General features: G+C 49.3%; 1 protein-coding gene across 4 annotated transcripts; it reads right to left on the bottom strand.

The window, feature by feature from the left end:
* Positions 1-2786: 2786 nt before the first annotated feature.
* PHB (prohibitin) lies at positions 2787-14263 on the bottom strand. 4 transcript variants are annotated; one of them, XM_025363044.1, is made up of 7 exons: positions 14205-14263; positions 12552-12666; positions 10728-10889; positions 8393-8535; positions 8105-8221; positions 5476-5571; positions 2794-3957 (listed from the first exon to the last, which is right to left on the bottom strand). In XM_025363044.1, exons 2-7 carry the CDS (start codon positions 12637-12639, stop codon positions 3745-3747), a joined length of 819 nt encoding a protein of 272 aa, XP_025218829.1. In that variant the 5' UTR covers positions 12640-12666; positions 14205-14263; the 3' UTR covers positions 2794-3744. The 4 variants fall into 4 exon arrangements, with proteins under 4 accessions (XP_025218832.1, XP_025218829.1, XP_025218831.1 ...); XM_025363046.1 differs by having other exon boundaries at positions 14117-14243; XM_025363045.1 differs by having other exon boundaries at positions 14113-14211.
* Positions 14264-17008: the final 2745 nt, after the last annotated feature.

Below are 17008 nucleotides of genomic sequence, written 5' to 3'. Positions count from 1 at the left end.
ATTGAAGGTTCTTGATTGTGGAGGGGACGAGATCTGCTTTAGAAAAATGAAGTTTGGGCCAGGCGTGTTGGCTCACGCCTATAATCCCAGCACTTTGGGAGGCTGAGGTGGGTAGATTACTTGAGGTCAGGAGTTCAAGACCAGTCTGGCCAACATGGTGAAACCCCACCTCTACTAAAAATTCAAAAATTAGCTGGGTGTAGTAGTGCATGCCTGTAATCCTAGCTACTCGGGAGACTGAGGCAGGAGAATCGCTTCAACCTGAGAGGCCGAGGCTGCAGTGAGCCGAGATTGTGCTACTGCATTCCAGCCTGGGTGACAGAGCAAGACTTTGTCAAAAAAAAAGAAAAAGAAAAAAAGAAAAAGGAACTTTGGAGCACTGTAGAGAATGAATGGAAGATCCACGAGAAGCAGACCAATCAGTTGCAGCTTCCTGCGGCCTTCTCACCCAGGTAATTTTCAATCTGGGTGGGCTGCTTTGGCACAATTATTGGTGGATGGCAGAGGTCAAGGGGAGGTCCTAACTGCACATCCCCGGGCTGACTGCTGGAATGTAACTAGATTATTTGCTAAGGTGGGATTTGAATACTATTCCACTGTCTTTCCCTGTATTTCAAACAAACCCATCGAGATGAACACAGCGCTCCTCCTCCCCATCAGTCCACACTGGCGGAAGTTGTGTAAAACTAGCAGAAGTCAGGAAAACGGCAACCCTTTGAGGGTTTTTCTCTCCTCTCCCTGCCCAGGGTGCACTGCCTTCTTCGCCCTTCATAGCCTGAACAAGGGAACTATTCAGCCCGACCAAAGGGGAGAGGGAGGAAGACACTTCCTGCTCTCCCTTCTCTGGCCAGGACAGGACATGGTTTTTGATCTAAGGCCCAGAGAATCCCGAGCTGATAAAGGCCCATTGTGGCAGCTTCTAGAGAAACCCAGAGGCCATCAGGGGCTAAGAAGCTGGTTAACAGCCCTTGAACATTTGTGAAAAGAATTACTTGGCGGAAGTCAAGGCAAAATGAGGCCCCTGGGCTGCCACTGGGATGTGCCTTTGCCATCCCTGGCAGGGAGGCTAATGGCAAAGCCAGCAGGAAACCTGGCCCGCCTGCCACTGAAAGGGCTGACCTGAAGGCACCAGCAACCTCAAAGCAGTGCAGGGCAGCTTTGCAGCTCAGGGCTCCCCTACAGACACCTGGAGGTTGAAACCCAATCTCCCGCCAAATGCAGGAAACACAACTGCTCTTTTAAAAAGAGCCTGGGAAAGACAGAGGAGCCTCCCGCCCTCCCACCCCCAAAAGGGTGTCCAAAGCAATAAACAGCAGGAAAAGGAGGAAGGGCGCAGAGTGGAAGCCGGTCTGGAACTTATTTAGGAATTAGGCTCTTTCTGCTCCAATCTTTAACGCGCTTTGAGTTCAGGCACCTCATCATTTGAAAGCCTCGCTATTCTTATAGCAAAAGCCAAAGTGGGAAGAGATATCCTGAGGCCTGAGATAAATGATGCTGGGGAGGTGGCAGGGAGATGGGCTGGATCGGGGGGAAGCTCACGGGAGGAAGGTTTGAGGTTCAGCGGAGGGTCAGGAGCCCATCACACACTATTGTCTGCTCCCGGGATGGCTGCTGGGAGGCCCTGGGAGGGGTGCAGGATGCAGGGATTGGGAGAACTCAATCCCTGGCTCCACCCCAAATCTGTGCATCGGGTCTCCCTCTTCCCCAGCTGACAGGTGGTGGACCGATCACTCTGGGGGAGGAAACACGGACGCCAGGTCAGAGAGCAGCCTGTGGAGTCTTCTTAAAGACCCCTCTCTGTGGCCAGGTGGTGAGCCCGGGGATTAAATGAAGAGCAGATTTAAAGCACAGTCAGTCCACTCACTGCATGCTGTTTCCACTCTGTTCCTAGAAGGATCTGGGGTGGGTGATTGACACAGTTCATTTCTCAACCTGAGGCCAGCTTTCCCTCCCCACCATCCAAAATGCACAAACTCAGCTCCCCTCAAATGCCAAGGCATTTCCAATTTCCCTATCATCAAAGCAAAGCACAATAAGCAGTACAAACCCACTGGCTGGGCACGGTGGCTCACGCCTGTAATCCTAGCACTTTGGGAGGCCAAGGCAGGATCACTTGAGCCCAGGAGTTCAAAACCAGCCTGGGTAACATGGTGAGACCTGGTCTCTGTAAAAAATACAAAATTAACTGGGCATGGTGGCACACACATGTAGTCCCAGATACTCAGGGAGCTAGGGCAGGAGGATCGCTTGAGCCCAGGAGGTCAAGGCTGCAGTGAGACATGTTCATGCCACTGCACTCTAGCCTGGGCAACAAAGTGGGACCCTGTCTCAAAAAAAAGAAAGAAAACAAGAAAAGAAGAGAAAAAAAAAAAAAAAAACCTACCGCAGAGCACCCCAAGCCATCTAACTGAGGACTACTGGACACATTATTTTACGTCAACCACTTCCCTAGCATTGGCGGAAGGTGTTGCTGGCAGTTGGTGGGCAGGCCTGTAACTCCCAGTGAGTAGCGGCACCAAAACACACAGAACAAGTTAACTGCCCTCCACCCACCTTCACCGCCTACTAGCCCATCCCATGACAAACCTCACCTGCTACCACAGAGATTCCCTTCGGGTTGGGGATGGATCTGGAACACAGCACAAAGTGTTTTCTGAAAACAAAGCATTTTCTGCCTTACTGGAGATGCTGTCCCAGCTGGCAATGCAAACATGTGCACACAAAAACTGCTAGAACACTCTGTTCTGATCCCACAGCTCCCACAAACAAAAAAACCAACTCATGGCTGAGCCGGAAGGTCTGGGTGTCATTTATTGACAGCAGTTTATACACATTTGTTTCCTTCCCATGGTTGCTTCCTTCCCAGCACAGGCATAGAACCCCTGAGAAGGGCAGTCTCTGAACGAGGGAGCCAGGAACGTAGGTCGGACACATCTTTGGCAGGCATGTTCAGCCCCAGCAGGATGCAATCCTTCAAGCTGGAATTCCACTGGGCATTTGAGAGGGACCAAGGTGGGGGGTAGAGAGGAAGTCTTCGACAGGACTCACATCTCGGTCCAGGCCTCCTCTCTCACTATCCAAGTCCATCCAAGTTTTAGGACCCTGGGGGGCAACAATCAGGCCCACCCACCTCAACAGGGGCAGATTCTTCAATCTGTGCCCAGTTCACACACACCTGTTTCCGCTGGTCGCACAGTTAAAGAGAATCAGCCTTATGGTAACAGACAGACCACTTCCTCTCTGCCCCTCCCCGGCACCTCTCTTCAGCGGCATCTGCGCAGGAACCGCTGGGAAGACGGAGGCCTGCCGCCTTCTCAGTTCAGCCACATGTGCCCTCATCCGCAAATCTTCCATCAGCAACAGGACAGAGGCCACACGTGGACCCAGGCAGACACCTGTGCTCCCCAGTCCATCACACACTGCCCCGCCTGTGTGCTGCCAAATGCTGGTGCCCAGGCCGGAGCTCCAGCAGGCCCCGAATTGGGACCTAAAGCTGGTTTGCATAGGCACTTGGCAATTTTTGGTAGGGAGGTGGATAAAAAAGTAGATGGATGTGAGAAGAATGAAAGTTTCATTTGATAGACTAATTAGAGATCTGAAGTGATTTTACCTTTATTTCCTTCACTTTAAGCCAATCATGAAATTTCACAGTGATTTCTGGGGTGGGGGCAGAAGGAAGGCGGTGTTAATAATCATCGGGGCTGTGGCCCAGTCAGCCCGCGGAGGTGCAGGCAGGGTGGGCCCTCACTGGGGCAGCTGGAGGAGCACAGACTGCCCCGCTGGCAGGTAGGTGATGTTCCGAGAACGTGAGAGCTGGTATGCGATGTCCTCCGCGGCTTCCAGCTTGCGCAGCTCGATCAGGCCATCCCCTGCAGTGGCCAGTGAGTTGGCAATCAGCTCAGCCGCCTTGGAGTCACCCTCAGCAGAGATGATGGCTGCCTTTTTTTGCTGCTCAGCCTAAAAGAATGGAGGTGGAGACAGACTAAGACCAAACCTCAGGGCACCGCATGTCAGGCTACAACCAAAGGCCCTTCACCAGAAAGCCACCTTCCCAGGCTCCTGGAGGAACTTGGGGAGTTTACCTCCTCCTGATGGCGGGGGGAGGCAGAGCACACAGCCCACCAGTCCTCCCCTTCCCTTTCATGCTCACTCGTCATGGGAGAGATACATTTCTGTTGGTTGCATGAATATTTGTCTTATTTCAAAGTCCTCATTAATATTAATTGCAATCTAGCTTAACAACTCTACTCTGAGCCAGGAGGATCCAAGGCCAAGGAAAACAGAAGCAAAAGAAAAATGGAATCAACCCTCAAGGCTCATCTTTCCTTCCAGCCCCAAGTCTAAAGGACTTCATCAAAGCCAGGACAGGGCCAGGTGTGGTGGCTCATGCCTGTAATCCTGGCACTTTGGGAGGCAGAGGCAGGAGGATCACTTGAGCCAGGAGGTCAAGGCTGCAGTGAGCTATGATCATGCCATTGCATTCCAGCCTGGGCCACAGAGGGAGCTGCTGTCACAAACAAAAAACCTCAGGATGGCTAAGGAAGAGCAGCATGCACTTGTGACTGTTCCTAGAGCTGCCTGTGGGCTAGGCTGATTCCTGACCAGAATCCAGGCACCCACAGTGAAACCTCCTAGGCCTGCCCTACCAATATTAAGAGGAAGACAGTTCTCTGAAATGTGTGACCTTCAGGAGTGTGAGGAAGAGGACAGTATTAAGCCTCCCTGAAATTACATACAATTTTGAAATGGCTGGGCCCTGCGTCTATTTGCTTAACAAACATTTACTGTATACCTACTATCGCCAGGCACTATACTAGACTTGTTATAATCTCTGAAGTTATGGAAGATACAAAGCAACGCAAGTCCCTGCCCACACAGTGTTTTCATTCTCCAAAATTAAATCTATTCCTCTTTTCCCATTTTATTTCTTGCTGCCTCCATCTCCCCACCAATTAGGGATACTGGTGGTGGGAAGAGGGGGACAACAATAGACATGTCTTTGCAAATACCAGAAAGACCAGGCTGCTACGCAAATACACTGCGTCCCATCGCATTCTTTGACACATCTGGATGGATTTAGCCCTAGAAAAAAATCCAGTGACGAAAGCACATCTGGTGCAACGTTTGATCTTTTTTGCTGTCAGCTTTCACTATGTAACTATGGTTAAAAATGACTTCTCAGTGAAGCTGAAAATACTCCAGGAGAAACATTTTCATTTGTAAGAGAGTGTTTTTGATCTCAGAGAAGTGGAAGAAAAATTACCCTTCGGTGATTTCGGAACATAACTCCACATATCCTTGACTAGCCCCTGAAGACTCTGGAACCAATTGCAGAAGTACAATTCCTTCAAGCCCCTTCCGATTATCCCGGAAGAAGGGATGACAGATGATGAATTTCCAGGCCACCCAGCAAATGGGGAAGCTGAGTGCAGGAGAAAGGGGAGAGAGGCTCCTGCCATCTGGTTGAATGCTCACCTTTTCCACCACAAATCTGGCCCTCTCTGCTTCCTGCTGAGCCACCTGTTTGGCTTCCACCGCTTCTGTGAACTCCTTCCCGAAGGTCAGATGTGTCTAAGGGGAGAGAGTGAGCACAAGATGAGGCAGTGTGATTGCTTAGACAGCACTGCTGGGACGCCTCCACGGCCGCTGGAAGGAAGAGGCCAGCAATGGCTCTAGCAGCTGGAGGCATCTGTGAGGCCAGAACACTCTTCCATCTCTGTATCTGTATCCAAACTGAGTTTACACCCAGCATCTCTGGCTGCCCAACTGCTCCTGTACATTACTCTGTCACTCCCAGTGCAGCGAGCGACCTCATGCAGCAAATGGCGCCTGGGGCTTTTGATGGGGCCCACGGGCACCAGAAGGCATCTATTCAATCGACCACCTCCCCAGAGGAGAACTGTGGGTTCTAAGACCCCCGCCACTGACTAGTGCTCTTCCAAAGGCCTTTGATGCCTTGTTCAAAGCCCAAGGAAGGCCAGATGCAAAACGGGGCCCCTGAGAGCGAGGGAGGCTGCTGGTTCCTAGGGATCCAAGAGCCTGATGCTCTCTGCTTATGGATTAACCAGTCTACTTCTTCCCACAGCAGCTCCACCACTGAACAGGAAGAGGACGAGGGGTGGTGGAACGCAAATCATGCTATTCCCAATGTGAATGGTTCTGTTAAAGGGTTTAAAAGAAAGAGAAAGCAGGTAAAGTCATTGGTCGGGCTGAGGGTTTAGAAGTCTGATGATCCATAGACCTTCCCTAATCATGTCAGGTCTGACGTGACTGTCCCTAACCATAGCACAAACAATGGGAAGGGACCTCAGCATTCCTAATGCCCAGCCTACAGCAATTTACTTATTCATCCTACTTTTTTTTTTTTTTTTTTTTTTTTTTTTTTTTTTTTTTTTTTTTTTTTGAGAGGGAGTCTCGCACTGTCGCCCAGGCTGGAGTGCAGTGGCCGGATCTCAGCTCACTGCAAGCTCCGCCTCCCAGGTTTACGCCATTCTCCTGCCTCAGCCTCCCTATAGCTGGGACTACAGGCGCCCGCCACCTCGCCCGGCTATTTTTTTTGTATTTTTTAGTAGAGACGGGGTTTCACTGTGTTAGCCAGGATGGTCTCGATCTCCTGACCTCGTGATCCGCCCGTCTCGGCCTCCCAAAGTGCTGGGATTACAGGCTTGAGCCACCGCGCCCGGCCTCATCCTACTTTTTATTGAAAAAGAATCAAGAGGAGAGCATTGGTTTTGCCATCAGATTCTAGTTGTTTCACTTCCTCCGCTCTTCCGGCCTCCGCTTTTAAAAAAGCAGCCCCGAACTGCTCCTGATGAGTAAATCCTGGTCTCATTCTCTCCCAGAATGTTTAAGCTCCGAACTCTAACTGCAGCTGTTGTACTTCGCCTGATCCATTTCTAGCCTCTCAGTCAAAGTTTGGGTAAGAAAATCTGATCCTGAGAAATGAAAAATGAAATGTATAATTAAGGAATAAAATTTATTTCTAAAAGGGCCAGCTGAGGGCAGCGAATTCCCCATGAAACCTAATTTTCTTCTCACACCTCTTAGACAGGGTTTCCTGTGGTCAGCCCACATTTCCCCAGAATGGAGTATGTGGTTAAAGTCTAGTAAAATGCCAACTTTTCCCTTAGGTTTTTACGCAGCGTTTTCTCACAGCCAGCCAAGGTGTTCAGGTTCACGGTAATTACCAGGGGAGGGCCTGCAGAACGGCTGCAGCCTGGCCTCTTGCCAGCAGAGGGAGCCCCAAGCCCCCGGGGGTTCCAGCAGGCGGCGCAAGGTGGAGCAGTGCCCCGGGGTTAGCACTGGGTGTTGTCCAGTGGCTGTTTAAACAGCTGCACAGATGCTGGGGGAAGCAGTGCACGGGAGAACTGAATGCACGGGAGAACTGAACAGGAAGCACTTTACCTCACTGCCCAAACAAATCACTCCAAATGATTTTTCCCAGAGAATCTAGAAACACGACCCTTCCCCTCACCCTCCTCAACCTGAAACGCTATCCTGCCTGTATTGCTTTCTGTCTGAGTTATGACATCCAATGTCATATAAACACACAAGCTATAGTGTCTCAAGAGGATAGCTTACGCCTCAGAGATGTCCCTTGCCCCCTATACCAGGCCTGGGGGAATCGAACCATTCGTTTACACTCTATCACCTTTCACTAGGGTTCCCAGAACTTCCATCACTGAGCTTTGGACCGTAAGTGTTAGGAAACTCCCAGGGGTCAGGTTGGGAGGTCTGTGCTAGGGATAAAGACTACCCGAGCTGTTCTCTGGTCTCTACCAGACAGTTTCTGCCTGTGTCAAACAGGGTTAACAAGGCATCACTTTCTGGGTAACACAGTTTGGAGAATGTAAAACATTTAGTGGTTAGGGACTATCTGGATACAACCAGAGGTCATAAGAAAAATGTGTGTGGCAGGGGGAAGGCAAAAGAACCCTCAACTGAAAAACCCACAGAGACTGCCTCGCCTCAACATGTTTCTGTGTTTTCAAGTCTCACATCTAGCAAAGCAGAAGCAGGGATCTAATAGCGTCTGCCCAGAAATGGAGCCAGGCGCCTAACGAGAACTGCAGCCCCTTCCCCTCGGTCTCCCGAAGGATCTTACCAAGGACACGTCATCCAGGATGAGCCCAAAGGTGGCTGCTCGCTCTGTAAGATCGTCGCTCACCTGCCTGGAGACCAGCTCTCTCTGGGTGATTAGTTCTCCAGCATCAAAGCGAGCCTGGTTTCAAAGGGAGGAGCAGAAGGGCAGGTCAGGTGAATGAGGAAGCAGAAAAGGAACCAGGAAACTGCAGCCACATCCCAACCAACCCACTGCCAAGCGCTTCCTGCCACCTGGCACCCTTCTGGGGAGGTGCTCTGGGCTTGAGGCTAAGGGCCCCTGTTCACTCACCACCACTGACTTGAGGATCTCGGTCGTGATGGACGGCAGCACACGCTCATCATAGTCCTCTCCGATGCTGGTGAAGATGCGAGGAAGCTGGCTAGCGACGGGCCGGAAGAGGATGCGCAGTGTGATGTTGACATTCTGTAAATCTTAGGGTAGGGGACAAACACTGGAGTTAAAAATAAAAACCACTGTAGGAAAACAAGTGTTTTTTTTTTTATTTTTCCTTTTTTTGAGACGGAGTTTTGCTCTTGTTGCCCAGGCCGGAGTACAATGGGATGATCTCGGCTCACAGGAACCTCCACCTCAGGTTCAAGCGATTCTCCTGCCTCAGCCTCCCAAGTAGCTGCGATTACAGGCACACGCCACCATGCCCAGGTAATTCTGTATTTTTAGTAGAGACGGGGTGTCACCATGTCAGGCTGGTCTCAAACTCCTGACCTCAGGTGATCCACCTGCTTCAGCCTCCCAAAGTGCTGGGATTAAAGGTGTGAGCTACCGCGCCTAGCCACAAGTGGTCTTTTATATGGCCTCTCCTACTCCAATTTGCTACAATTTTTATGTATTTTGAGACAGGGTCACATGTTGCCCAGGCTGAAGTGCAGTGGCAAGATCAAGGCTCACTGTAGCCGCCTTGACCTCCTGGGCTCAACTGATCCTCCTACCTACACCTTCCAAGTAGTTGGGACTACACAGGCACATACCACCACACCCAGTAATCTTTGTACTTTTTGTAGAGCTGGAGTTTCGCCATGTTTCCCAGGCTGGTCTCAAACTCCTGGGCTCAAGTGATCCACCTGCCTCAGCCTCTCACAATGCTAGAATTATAGGTGTGAGCCATTATGCCTGGTAATTTTTATTTTTTATTTTTAGAGACAAGGTCTTGCTATGTGGCCCAGGCTAGACTCAAGTTCCTGGGCTTAAGCATTTCTCCTGCCTCAGCCTGAGTAGCTGACACGTACCACTGTGCCTGGCTCCAAATTGGCTACAATTTATAAGCAAATCTGCTGATTATAAGATCCTAGAGGGCAAGGAATAGGTATGCCTGGTTTCCTTGGCAGAGAACCCAACAGAGCATCACAAAGAGTTTATAATTTCTTAGAACATTCAGTGATAGCAGCTTTTTGGTATCCCCTGAATGCCCTCAGATACATGTAATTCAGATTATATGTCTACCAGGCGCCATGTAACGCTTGCAACACTGAACATTTTAAGACAATAGACAGGCCAATGCTAAGAATTGTAGGGTGAGGCCTTTTCAAGCTCTGGTGATTGTGGCCAAGTCAGGAGTCAGCCTTGGAGAGGTTAGTTTGGGTCTGGTGGAAACCGTGTTAGACTAGTAGTCCAAAGATCTGGGCTATTTACTAATGATGTGGCCTCTCTAAGCCTTAGCCAACCTGAGCTTATTTCCTTGTCTATGAGAATGAGGACAACTTCATTTGCTTTCTGGGCCTTGAGGAAATGTTGGGGAAAACTGAAGGAAAAAACAGTCAAAAAGCACTCTGTCAAATGTGTAACACATATACGGGGTTAATAGACCCATCTATGTTCTGCTTCTCATTACTTGGGCCAGTTAAAGGATCCAGGGAGAGAATTATACCTTCCCCTGGACAATTCAGGCCTGCAAGGAGCCAAAGCACCATCATGGCTTGCTTACAGACGTCAACAATATGGACCAAGCGCCCATGAGACAGAGCCCTGAACTGTGCACCAAGAGAGGTGGGCAATGTATTAATACCGACAACTCCCTGATCTCTGGAAGCTCCTATCAATAGTTTTAGAAATAGGTACATAATGTATCCTGAAAACAACTGCAAAACAGTACAGAAAGAAATCCCAAAGAGGTGGGAAGTTTAGAAGCAGGCTTTTTTTTTTTTATTTTGAGACAGAATCTCACTCTGTTGCCCAGGCTGCAGTAAAGTGGCACGATCTCAGTTCACTGCAACCTCCGTTCCCCAGGTTCAAGCGATTCTCCTGCCTCAGCCTCCTGAGTAGCTGGGATTACAGACACCCCCCACCACCGGCTAATTTTTGTATTTTTAGGTGAGACAGCGTTTCACCACATTGGCCAGGCTGGTCTCGAACTCCTGACCTCAGGTGCTCCACCTGCCTTGGCCTCCCAAAGTGCTGGGATTACAGGCATGAGCCACTGCACCCAGCCATAAGTGGATATTTCTAAGATTCCATATTGAACTCTCCAGGGCAAGTAGTCCAGTCATTCCTGTGATGTACAGTCCAAACTCTTTTGGATCCTGGTATCCCACAGATGCTCCGGCAACACAAAAGAGCACAGCACCTCTTCCACACTCCCTACTTTACCTGAACCACAGGCAAGACTCACCTTTGCTACCAGTGATGACCGGCACATTACGTGGTCGAGAACGGCAGTCAAAGATAATTGGTTTCTGTACCCATGGGATGAGAAAGTGAGTCCCTTCCCCTACCACAATGTCCTGTACTCCACGGAACCGGTCAAAGATGACAGCTCTGTGCCCAGCATCCACTAGGAAGAAAGGATAATGACATGTCATAAAAATCTTCTCATCCTTTAAACAAAAGGATCATGTCTTTGAAAGAGCCCTGGTGCTTTCTGTTCACTTATTTTTTTTTTTTTTTTTTTTTTTTTTTTTTTGAGACGGAGTCTCGCTCTGCCGCCCAGGCTGGAGTGCAGTGGCCGGATCTCTGCTCACTGCAAGCTCCGCCTCCCGGGTTCACGCCATTCTCCTGCCTCAGCCTTCCGAGTAGCTGGGACTACAGGCGCCCGCCACCGCGCCCGGCTAGTTTTTTGTATTTTTTTTAGTAGAGACGGGGTTTCACCATGTTAGCCAGGATGGTCTCGATCTCCTGACCTCGTGATCCGCCCGTCTCGGCCTCCCAAAGTGCTGGGATTACAGGCTTGAGCCACTGCGCCCGGCCTTCTGTTCACTTATTAAGTCTCCCCTCTTCTCTCTGTCTTCCCCAACTCCTGGTCTCTAGAGACTTCTAAATAGCTACAAAACTAAGCAATCACTTCCTGTTCCACATGTCCCCAAGGATTGGAAATAGGATCTGTTCCTTAGCATCCTTTCTCCTTGAGGGAACTGGCTGTTGATTTTCTGAATGACCATTCTATCCCTGAACTCCCACCAACATATTTCCAGGAATCACCTACCAAAACTTCTAAAACTCACTGAGGTCTTCCCAGTTACCACATATCCAAGGGGCTCCAATGTAACCTAGTGCTCCCAGAAGCAGCACCCTCATTATGGGAATCCTACATTTAGGAGGTCCCACTCTTTCTTCCTAATAGCTCTGTTTCTCTAAAGTTTTAAGGGGTTATAGAGCTGTCTTGGCAGAGAGAGAAATTTATGACGGCAAATACTGTCTAGTGGCAGGTGTGGCCAAAAGGATCACAGAACTGCTAAGATGTGTCATATAAGCCAAGCAGGCTTTTCGAATCAGCTGCCTCTCTGAACTTTATCATTGGTCCAAATCTTCACTCTGAAAGTAAAGCTCCTCTTGTCAGCCAGCCACACACCAGATGGGTCAACCTACTGCTGCTTTGCAGCATGTGAAACTGTTAGAATGTCAGAGTTAAAGGGGGTCCTACAGATACAGTCAGGTCAAATCCATTGCTTGACCAATGAGGAAGCTTCCACAGTAAAGTGAAAGAAAACCCAGCTTAACCCCCCCCTACACTGTTAAAAGCTGGGCAGTGCATCTCAAAGATATTTCTTCTGAAACTATCCAAATTCAGCAGAGCAAAAGCTCCTGTTCCGGACAAGGTCGCCCAAACAGATCTGCAGCCTTTGCTGTTATTCCACATGCAAGAAGAGGAGAACAAATGAGATCTCCATTTCAGATAGCCAGGGCAATCCAGACACTGCGCAGCAGCATTTGGGTGGTGCGGCTTCACTTCACCTTGACAGGAGCCACTGGACACACCCAACTAGGAAGTGGGCTGGGAGGCTCTTTTTGAATAAAGGCTCTGAGAGAACCTATGACTGAAAGGTCAGGGGCTCTGGTAACAGTGCAGTCCTAGGGTATGAAATGGCAAGAGATGAGCCCTCTTGGCCACAAACATATTCACCGACAGCAGCTACCATCAGGAGTGTCACATGGGCTATGCAGACCAACAGAAATCTCCCAGCAAAGTGCAGTGACCCACTGTCCCTCCATGCCTCACCATTATATAAGGCAGAGTTCACCACGCCTCCTGCAACAGCTAAGGCCAGGCCAAACTTGCCAATGGACTCAAACACTTTGGCAGCCATGTTTTCTTCTGCTGGACCCTCTCACACCTAAGGGGATAAAAACAAAATACAATCAAACTTGATGCCAAATCCTCAGAGAAGGCCCTCTCTGACACACAACAGTCACTTTTCAACCAGGCTATTTATTTCCCCATTCCTGAAAGTGCTAAATCATCCATTGAAGGATACCTAATAATGCTTTGTAGCTTGTAAAGTGTACTATCAATTCTTCCGCTTTTTTTTTCCCCCAGTTTCTTTTCTTTCTTTTTTCTTGAGACAGGGTCTTGCTCTGTCACCCAGGCTGGAGTGCAGTGGCGCAATCTCAGCTCACTGAAGCCTCGACCTCCCAGGCTCAATCTTCTCACCTCAGCCTCCCAAGTAGCAGGGTCCACAGAAGTGTTAAATTAGCTAGCCACCACGCCCAGCTAATTTTGTTCATTTTTTTGCAGAGATGGGGTCTCACTACGTTGCCCTAGGTGGTCTTGAACTCCTGAGCTCAAGTGTCCCCCTTGCCTCGGCCTCCCAAGTGTTGGGATTACAGGCATGAGCCACCACACCTGGCTGATTTCTCTTTTTTTTCTCAACCATTTAAAGTAACGTGTCTGGGACACTTGGTTCAATAATGAAAACAATGCATGGGCTTGAAATCCATAGAGAACTTAGCACCATACTAAACCACCCTCTCATTTCCTGGACAAGCAGGCCCCCAAAAAGAGGCTGTGTGGTTGGATTGCTGCAATTATGGTTTGAAAAAATAACTCGAAAAATGTGCTACATGTTGATGCCAACCAAAAAAGTAACCATTACAGCTAACACTTATATCAGGTAGCCTAATAAAAGAAATTTGTTTACTTCTCACAATTACCCTATGAAGCATATTACTACAGAGGAAACAGAGGCACACAGAGAGGTTACATGAGAAGCCGAGATTGCAGTTATTAAGTGGTAGAACCAGAATTAGAACCCAACAGTCTAATGCTAGCACACACAGCTTTCCTCCTCACCATACTGCTTCTCAACATTGTGTATTAGGAACGACCTGCTTCTTATGGAAGCAGGAGCTGGATGACATCCTGGGGCCAAGATAACTTAAGAACCCATTTGGGAGAAAGGCTCTAACTAGTTGCACAGGGACAAAGAGTTCTGGAATAACTGGGAGGGTGGGGCTGAGGCGGGGTGGGCATAAGCACAGTTGACCTAACTAGAAATCACTCTAGCATCTAACTTTCTAACGCTCCGCCCCACCGTCGTTGCCCGCTCCAGCCTCAAATCCTCCCTCCCTACTTCCCAGACCTCAACTCCTGAGACTACCTTTATCTCGTCCAGTGCATTTAAATCTTCATTCTCCGAGGCTGGGACACCTGGCCCTTTCCATTTCTAATGGCTTCTGGATTATTCCTCACCCTGCCCCCATGGACACCTCCCTTACTCTAAGCAACCCCTGGCTCGTCCCGGGCTCAGCCCCTTCTCCCCTCCCTCACAAGTCGGACTCACGCACGCACTCTCCTCGCCCAAAGTGCGCATCATGGAGCACAGGATTGCAGAGACGCCCAGAGACTGGCCTTTGCCGCCCCCTCCATTCTCACCTGCTTCCACTCTGACCTCCACATGAATTCCCCAACCACGCGTACTGCGCATGCGCTCCTCTGCCCCGCCCGCTTTCCAAGATCCAGGCTTCCTATTGGTGGGGACGAGAGCTGCGAGTTCTGGGAAGGGTGGCTTAGAACCTCACCCTGGTTCCACGGCTCTTAACAGATGAACTACAACTTCCAAAAGGCTATGCAGCGGCGGGCCCGCGAAGAAAAGCGTTTTTTCTTTGGTGATGACCGCGACGATGTTGCCGCAAAGCCTTTTGGGAGCTGTAGTTTCCTGGGGCTAAATGCACGTGCCTATCCTGTATAGCGGCTAAGACTGAGGAAAGGTGAGCCTTAGGGCTCCGGGAAAGAGGAGGTGGGCGTCCAGTTGGTGGCAAAAATCAGTAGGGGCAAGTTTATGACTGATGAAAGAGGACAGGTAGAACTCTGGGGGAAGTCGTGGTGAAATCAGCGGCGGGCTGAGACCCTTTGGGGGAAACGAAGGGCCGTCTTCCTTCCAAAGCCCTGTCTGCAAACGTCCTCAGAGTTGTGAGACATTGATTACCAGACCCAGAGAGAACCATCTGTGCTGAAACACTGAGACCAACCGAGAGGAAGGAATTCATTCAGGGTCATGCACCGAGTGAGAAAAGGGGCTCGGCTTGGAATCCAGGTCCCCTGAACATGATTTTAAAGAAACGTTTTATTTGGAAAAGTTGCAAGAATAGTGCAAAAGAACGCACGTTTAACTTTGGCTCAGATTCACCTATTGTTAACAATGTGCTTCATTTGTTTTATCATTGGTTTCTTACCTCTCCCCTCCTCCTCCCGGCCGCCGCTCCGCCGCCCCACCTCCGTGTGCGTGTTTGTTTATTTTCTTGTTTTTGTTTTGTTTTGCTTTTTTGTTTGTTTTTGAGATGGAGTTTCGCTCTTGTTGCCCAGGCTGGAGTGCAGTGGCGCGATCTCGGCTCACGCAACCTCCGCCTCCGGGTTCAAGCGATTCTCCTGCCTCACCCTCCCGAGTAGCTGGGATTATAGGCATGCGCCACCACGCCCGGCTAATTCTTGCATTTTTAGTACAGACGAGGTTTCTCCGTGTTGGTCAGGCTGGTCTCGAACTCCCAACCTAGGTGATCCACCCGCCTCGGCCTCCCAAAGTGGTGGGATTACAGGCGTGAGCCACCGCGCTCAGCTCTCATTCTAGTTTTTACCTCTATAAGATCAACTCTTTTAGCCCCCACATAGGAATAAGAACGTGAAGGCTGGGCGTGGTGGTCACGCCTGTAATCCCAGCACTTCGGGAGGCCAAGGCCAGAGGATTGCTTTAGCCTAGGAGTTTGAGACTAGCCTGGGCAACAAAGTGAGACCCTATCTCTACAAAAAAATAAAAATAAAAAGTAGCTGGATGTGGTGGCATGTACCTGTAGTTCCACCTATTCGGGAGCCAAGGTGGTAGGATTGCTTGAGCCTGGAAGGTCAAGGCTGCAGTGAGCTGTGACTGTGCCACTGCACTGCAGCCTGGGTGACAGAGCGAGACTTTGTCTCAAAAAAAAAAAAAAAAAAGTATGGTCATTTTAATAATATTAATTATTCAATCCACCAATCCATGAACACGAGATGTCTTTGCATTTGTTTGTGTCCTCTCCAGTTTCTTCCATCAGTTTTGTAGTTTTTATTGTAGAGGTCTTTTTCCTCCGTTTTTGTATATTGATTTTGTATTCCGCAACTTTACTGAATTTATCAGTTCTAAGAGATTTTTGGTGAAATCTTTTTTTTTTTTTTTTTTTTTTTGAGACGGAGTCTCGCTGTGCTCCCAGGCTGGAATGCAGTGGCGTGATCTCGGCTCACTGCAAACTCCGCCTCCCAGGTTCATGCCGTTCTCCCGCCTCAGCCTCCCAAGTAGCTGAGACTACAGGCGCCCGCCACCACGCCCGGCTAGTTTTTTGTATTTTTAGTAGAGACGGGGTTTCACCATGTTAGCCAGGATAGTCTCGATCTCCTGACCTCGTGATCCACCCGCCTCGGCCTCCCAAAGTGCTGGGATTACAGGCTTGAGCCACCGCGCCCGGCCTTTTGGTGAAATCTTTAGATTTTTCTATATGTGAGGTATCATGTCATCTTCAAAGGGGGACAATTTGCCTTGTTTTTTTTTTTTTTTTTTTAAGACTACTCAAGTGCAGTAGTGAGAAGTGGGGAAAGAGTAGAACAAGGAGTTCAATCCGTAACTTACTGTGAGATTGAGATCACTCACTACCTTCACACTGGTCTGACTGACTTCCTTTTTTCCAATTTGGATGGCTTTTATTTCTTTCTCTTGCCTGATTGCTCTGGCTAAGACTTCAGTACTACGTGGATTAAGAGTGATGACAGTGTGTGGGGCACAGTGGCTCACGCCCGAAATCCCAGCACTTTGGGAGGCCAAGGTGGTCGGATCTCCTGAGGTCAGGAGTTCAATACCAGCCTGAGCAACATGGAGAAACCCCGTTTCTACTAAAAATACAAAAAAAATTAGCCCGGTATGGTGGCGCATGCCTGTAATCCCATCTACTCGGGAGACTGAGATAGGAGAAACACTTGAATCCGGGAGGCAGACGTTGCGATGGGCCCAGACTGCGCCATTTGCACTCCAGCCTGGGCAACCAGAGCACAACTCCATCTCAAAAATAAACAAATAAATAAATAAATAAAAAAGTAATGCAAGTGGGCATCTTTGCCTTCTTCCAGTTCTTAGAGGAAAGGCATTCCTCTATTACCTCATTCAATATGATGATTGCTGTAGGTTTGTCATTTATGGAGTTTATTATGTTGAGATATGT

This window comes from Theropithecus gelada, chromosome 16, assembly GCF_003255815.1.
Source record: "Theropithecus gelada isolate Dixy chromosome 16, Tgel_1.0, whole genome shotgun sequence".
Lineage (NCBI taxonomy): Eukaryota > Metazoa > Chordata > Mammalia > Primates > Cercopithecidae > Theropithecus > Theropithecus gelada.
This window is presented reverse-complemented; position numbering and strand designations above follow the sequence as displayed.

Excerpts from the sequence above, each read along its gene's own strand:
- PHB (XM_025363044.1), bottom strand. The coding sequence starts at position 12,639 with ATGGCTGCCAAAGTGTTTGAGTCCATTGGCAAGTTTGGCCTGGCCTTA. Across the intron at positions 8,222-8,392 it reads AGATCCTCAAGTCAGTGGTG|GCTCGCTTTGATGCTGGAGA; the intron begins GTGAGTGAACAG and ends CTTTGAAACCAG. Across the intron at positions 5,572-8,104 it reads TCCTGGATGACGTGTCCTTG|ACACATCTGACCTTCGGGAA; the intron begins GTAAGATCCTTC and ends CTCTCCCCTTAG.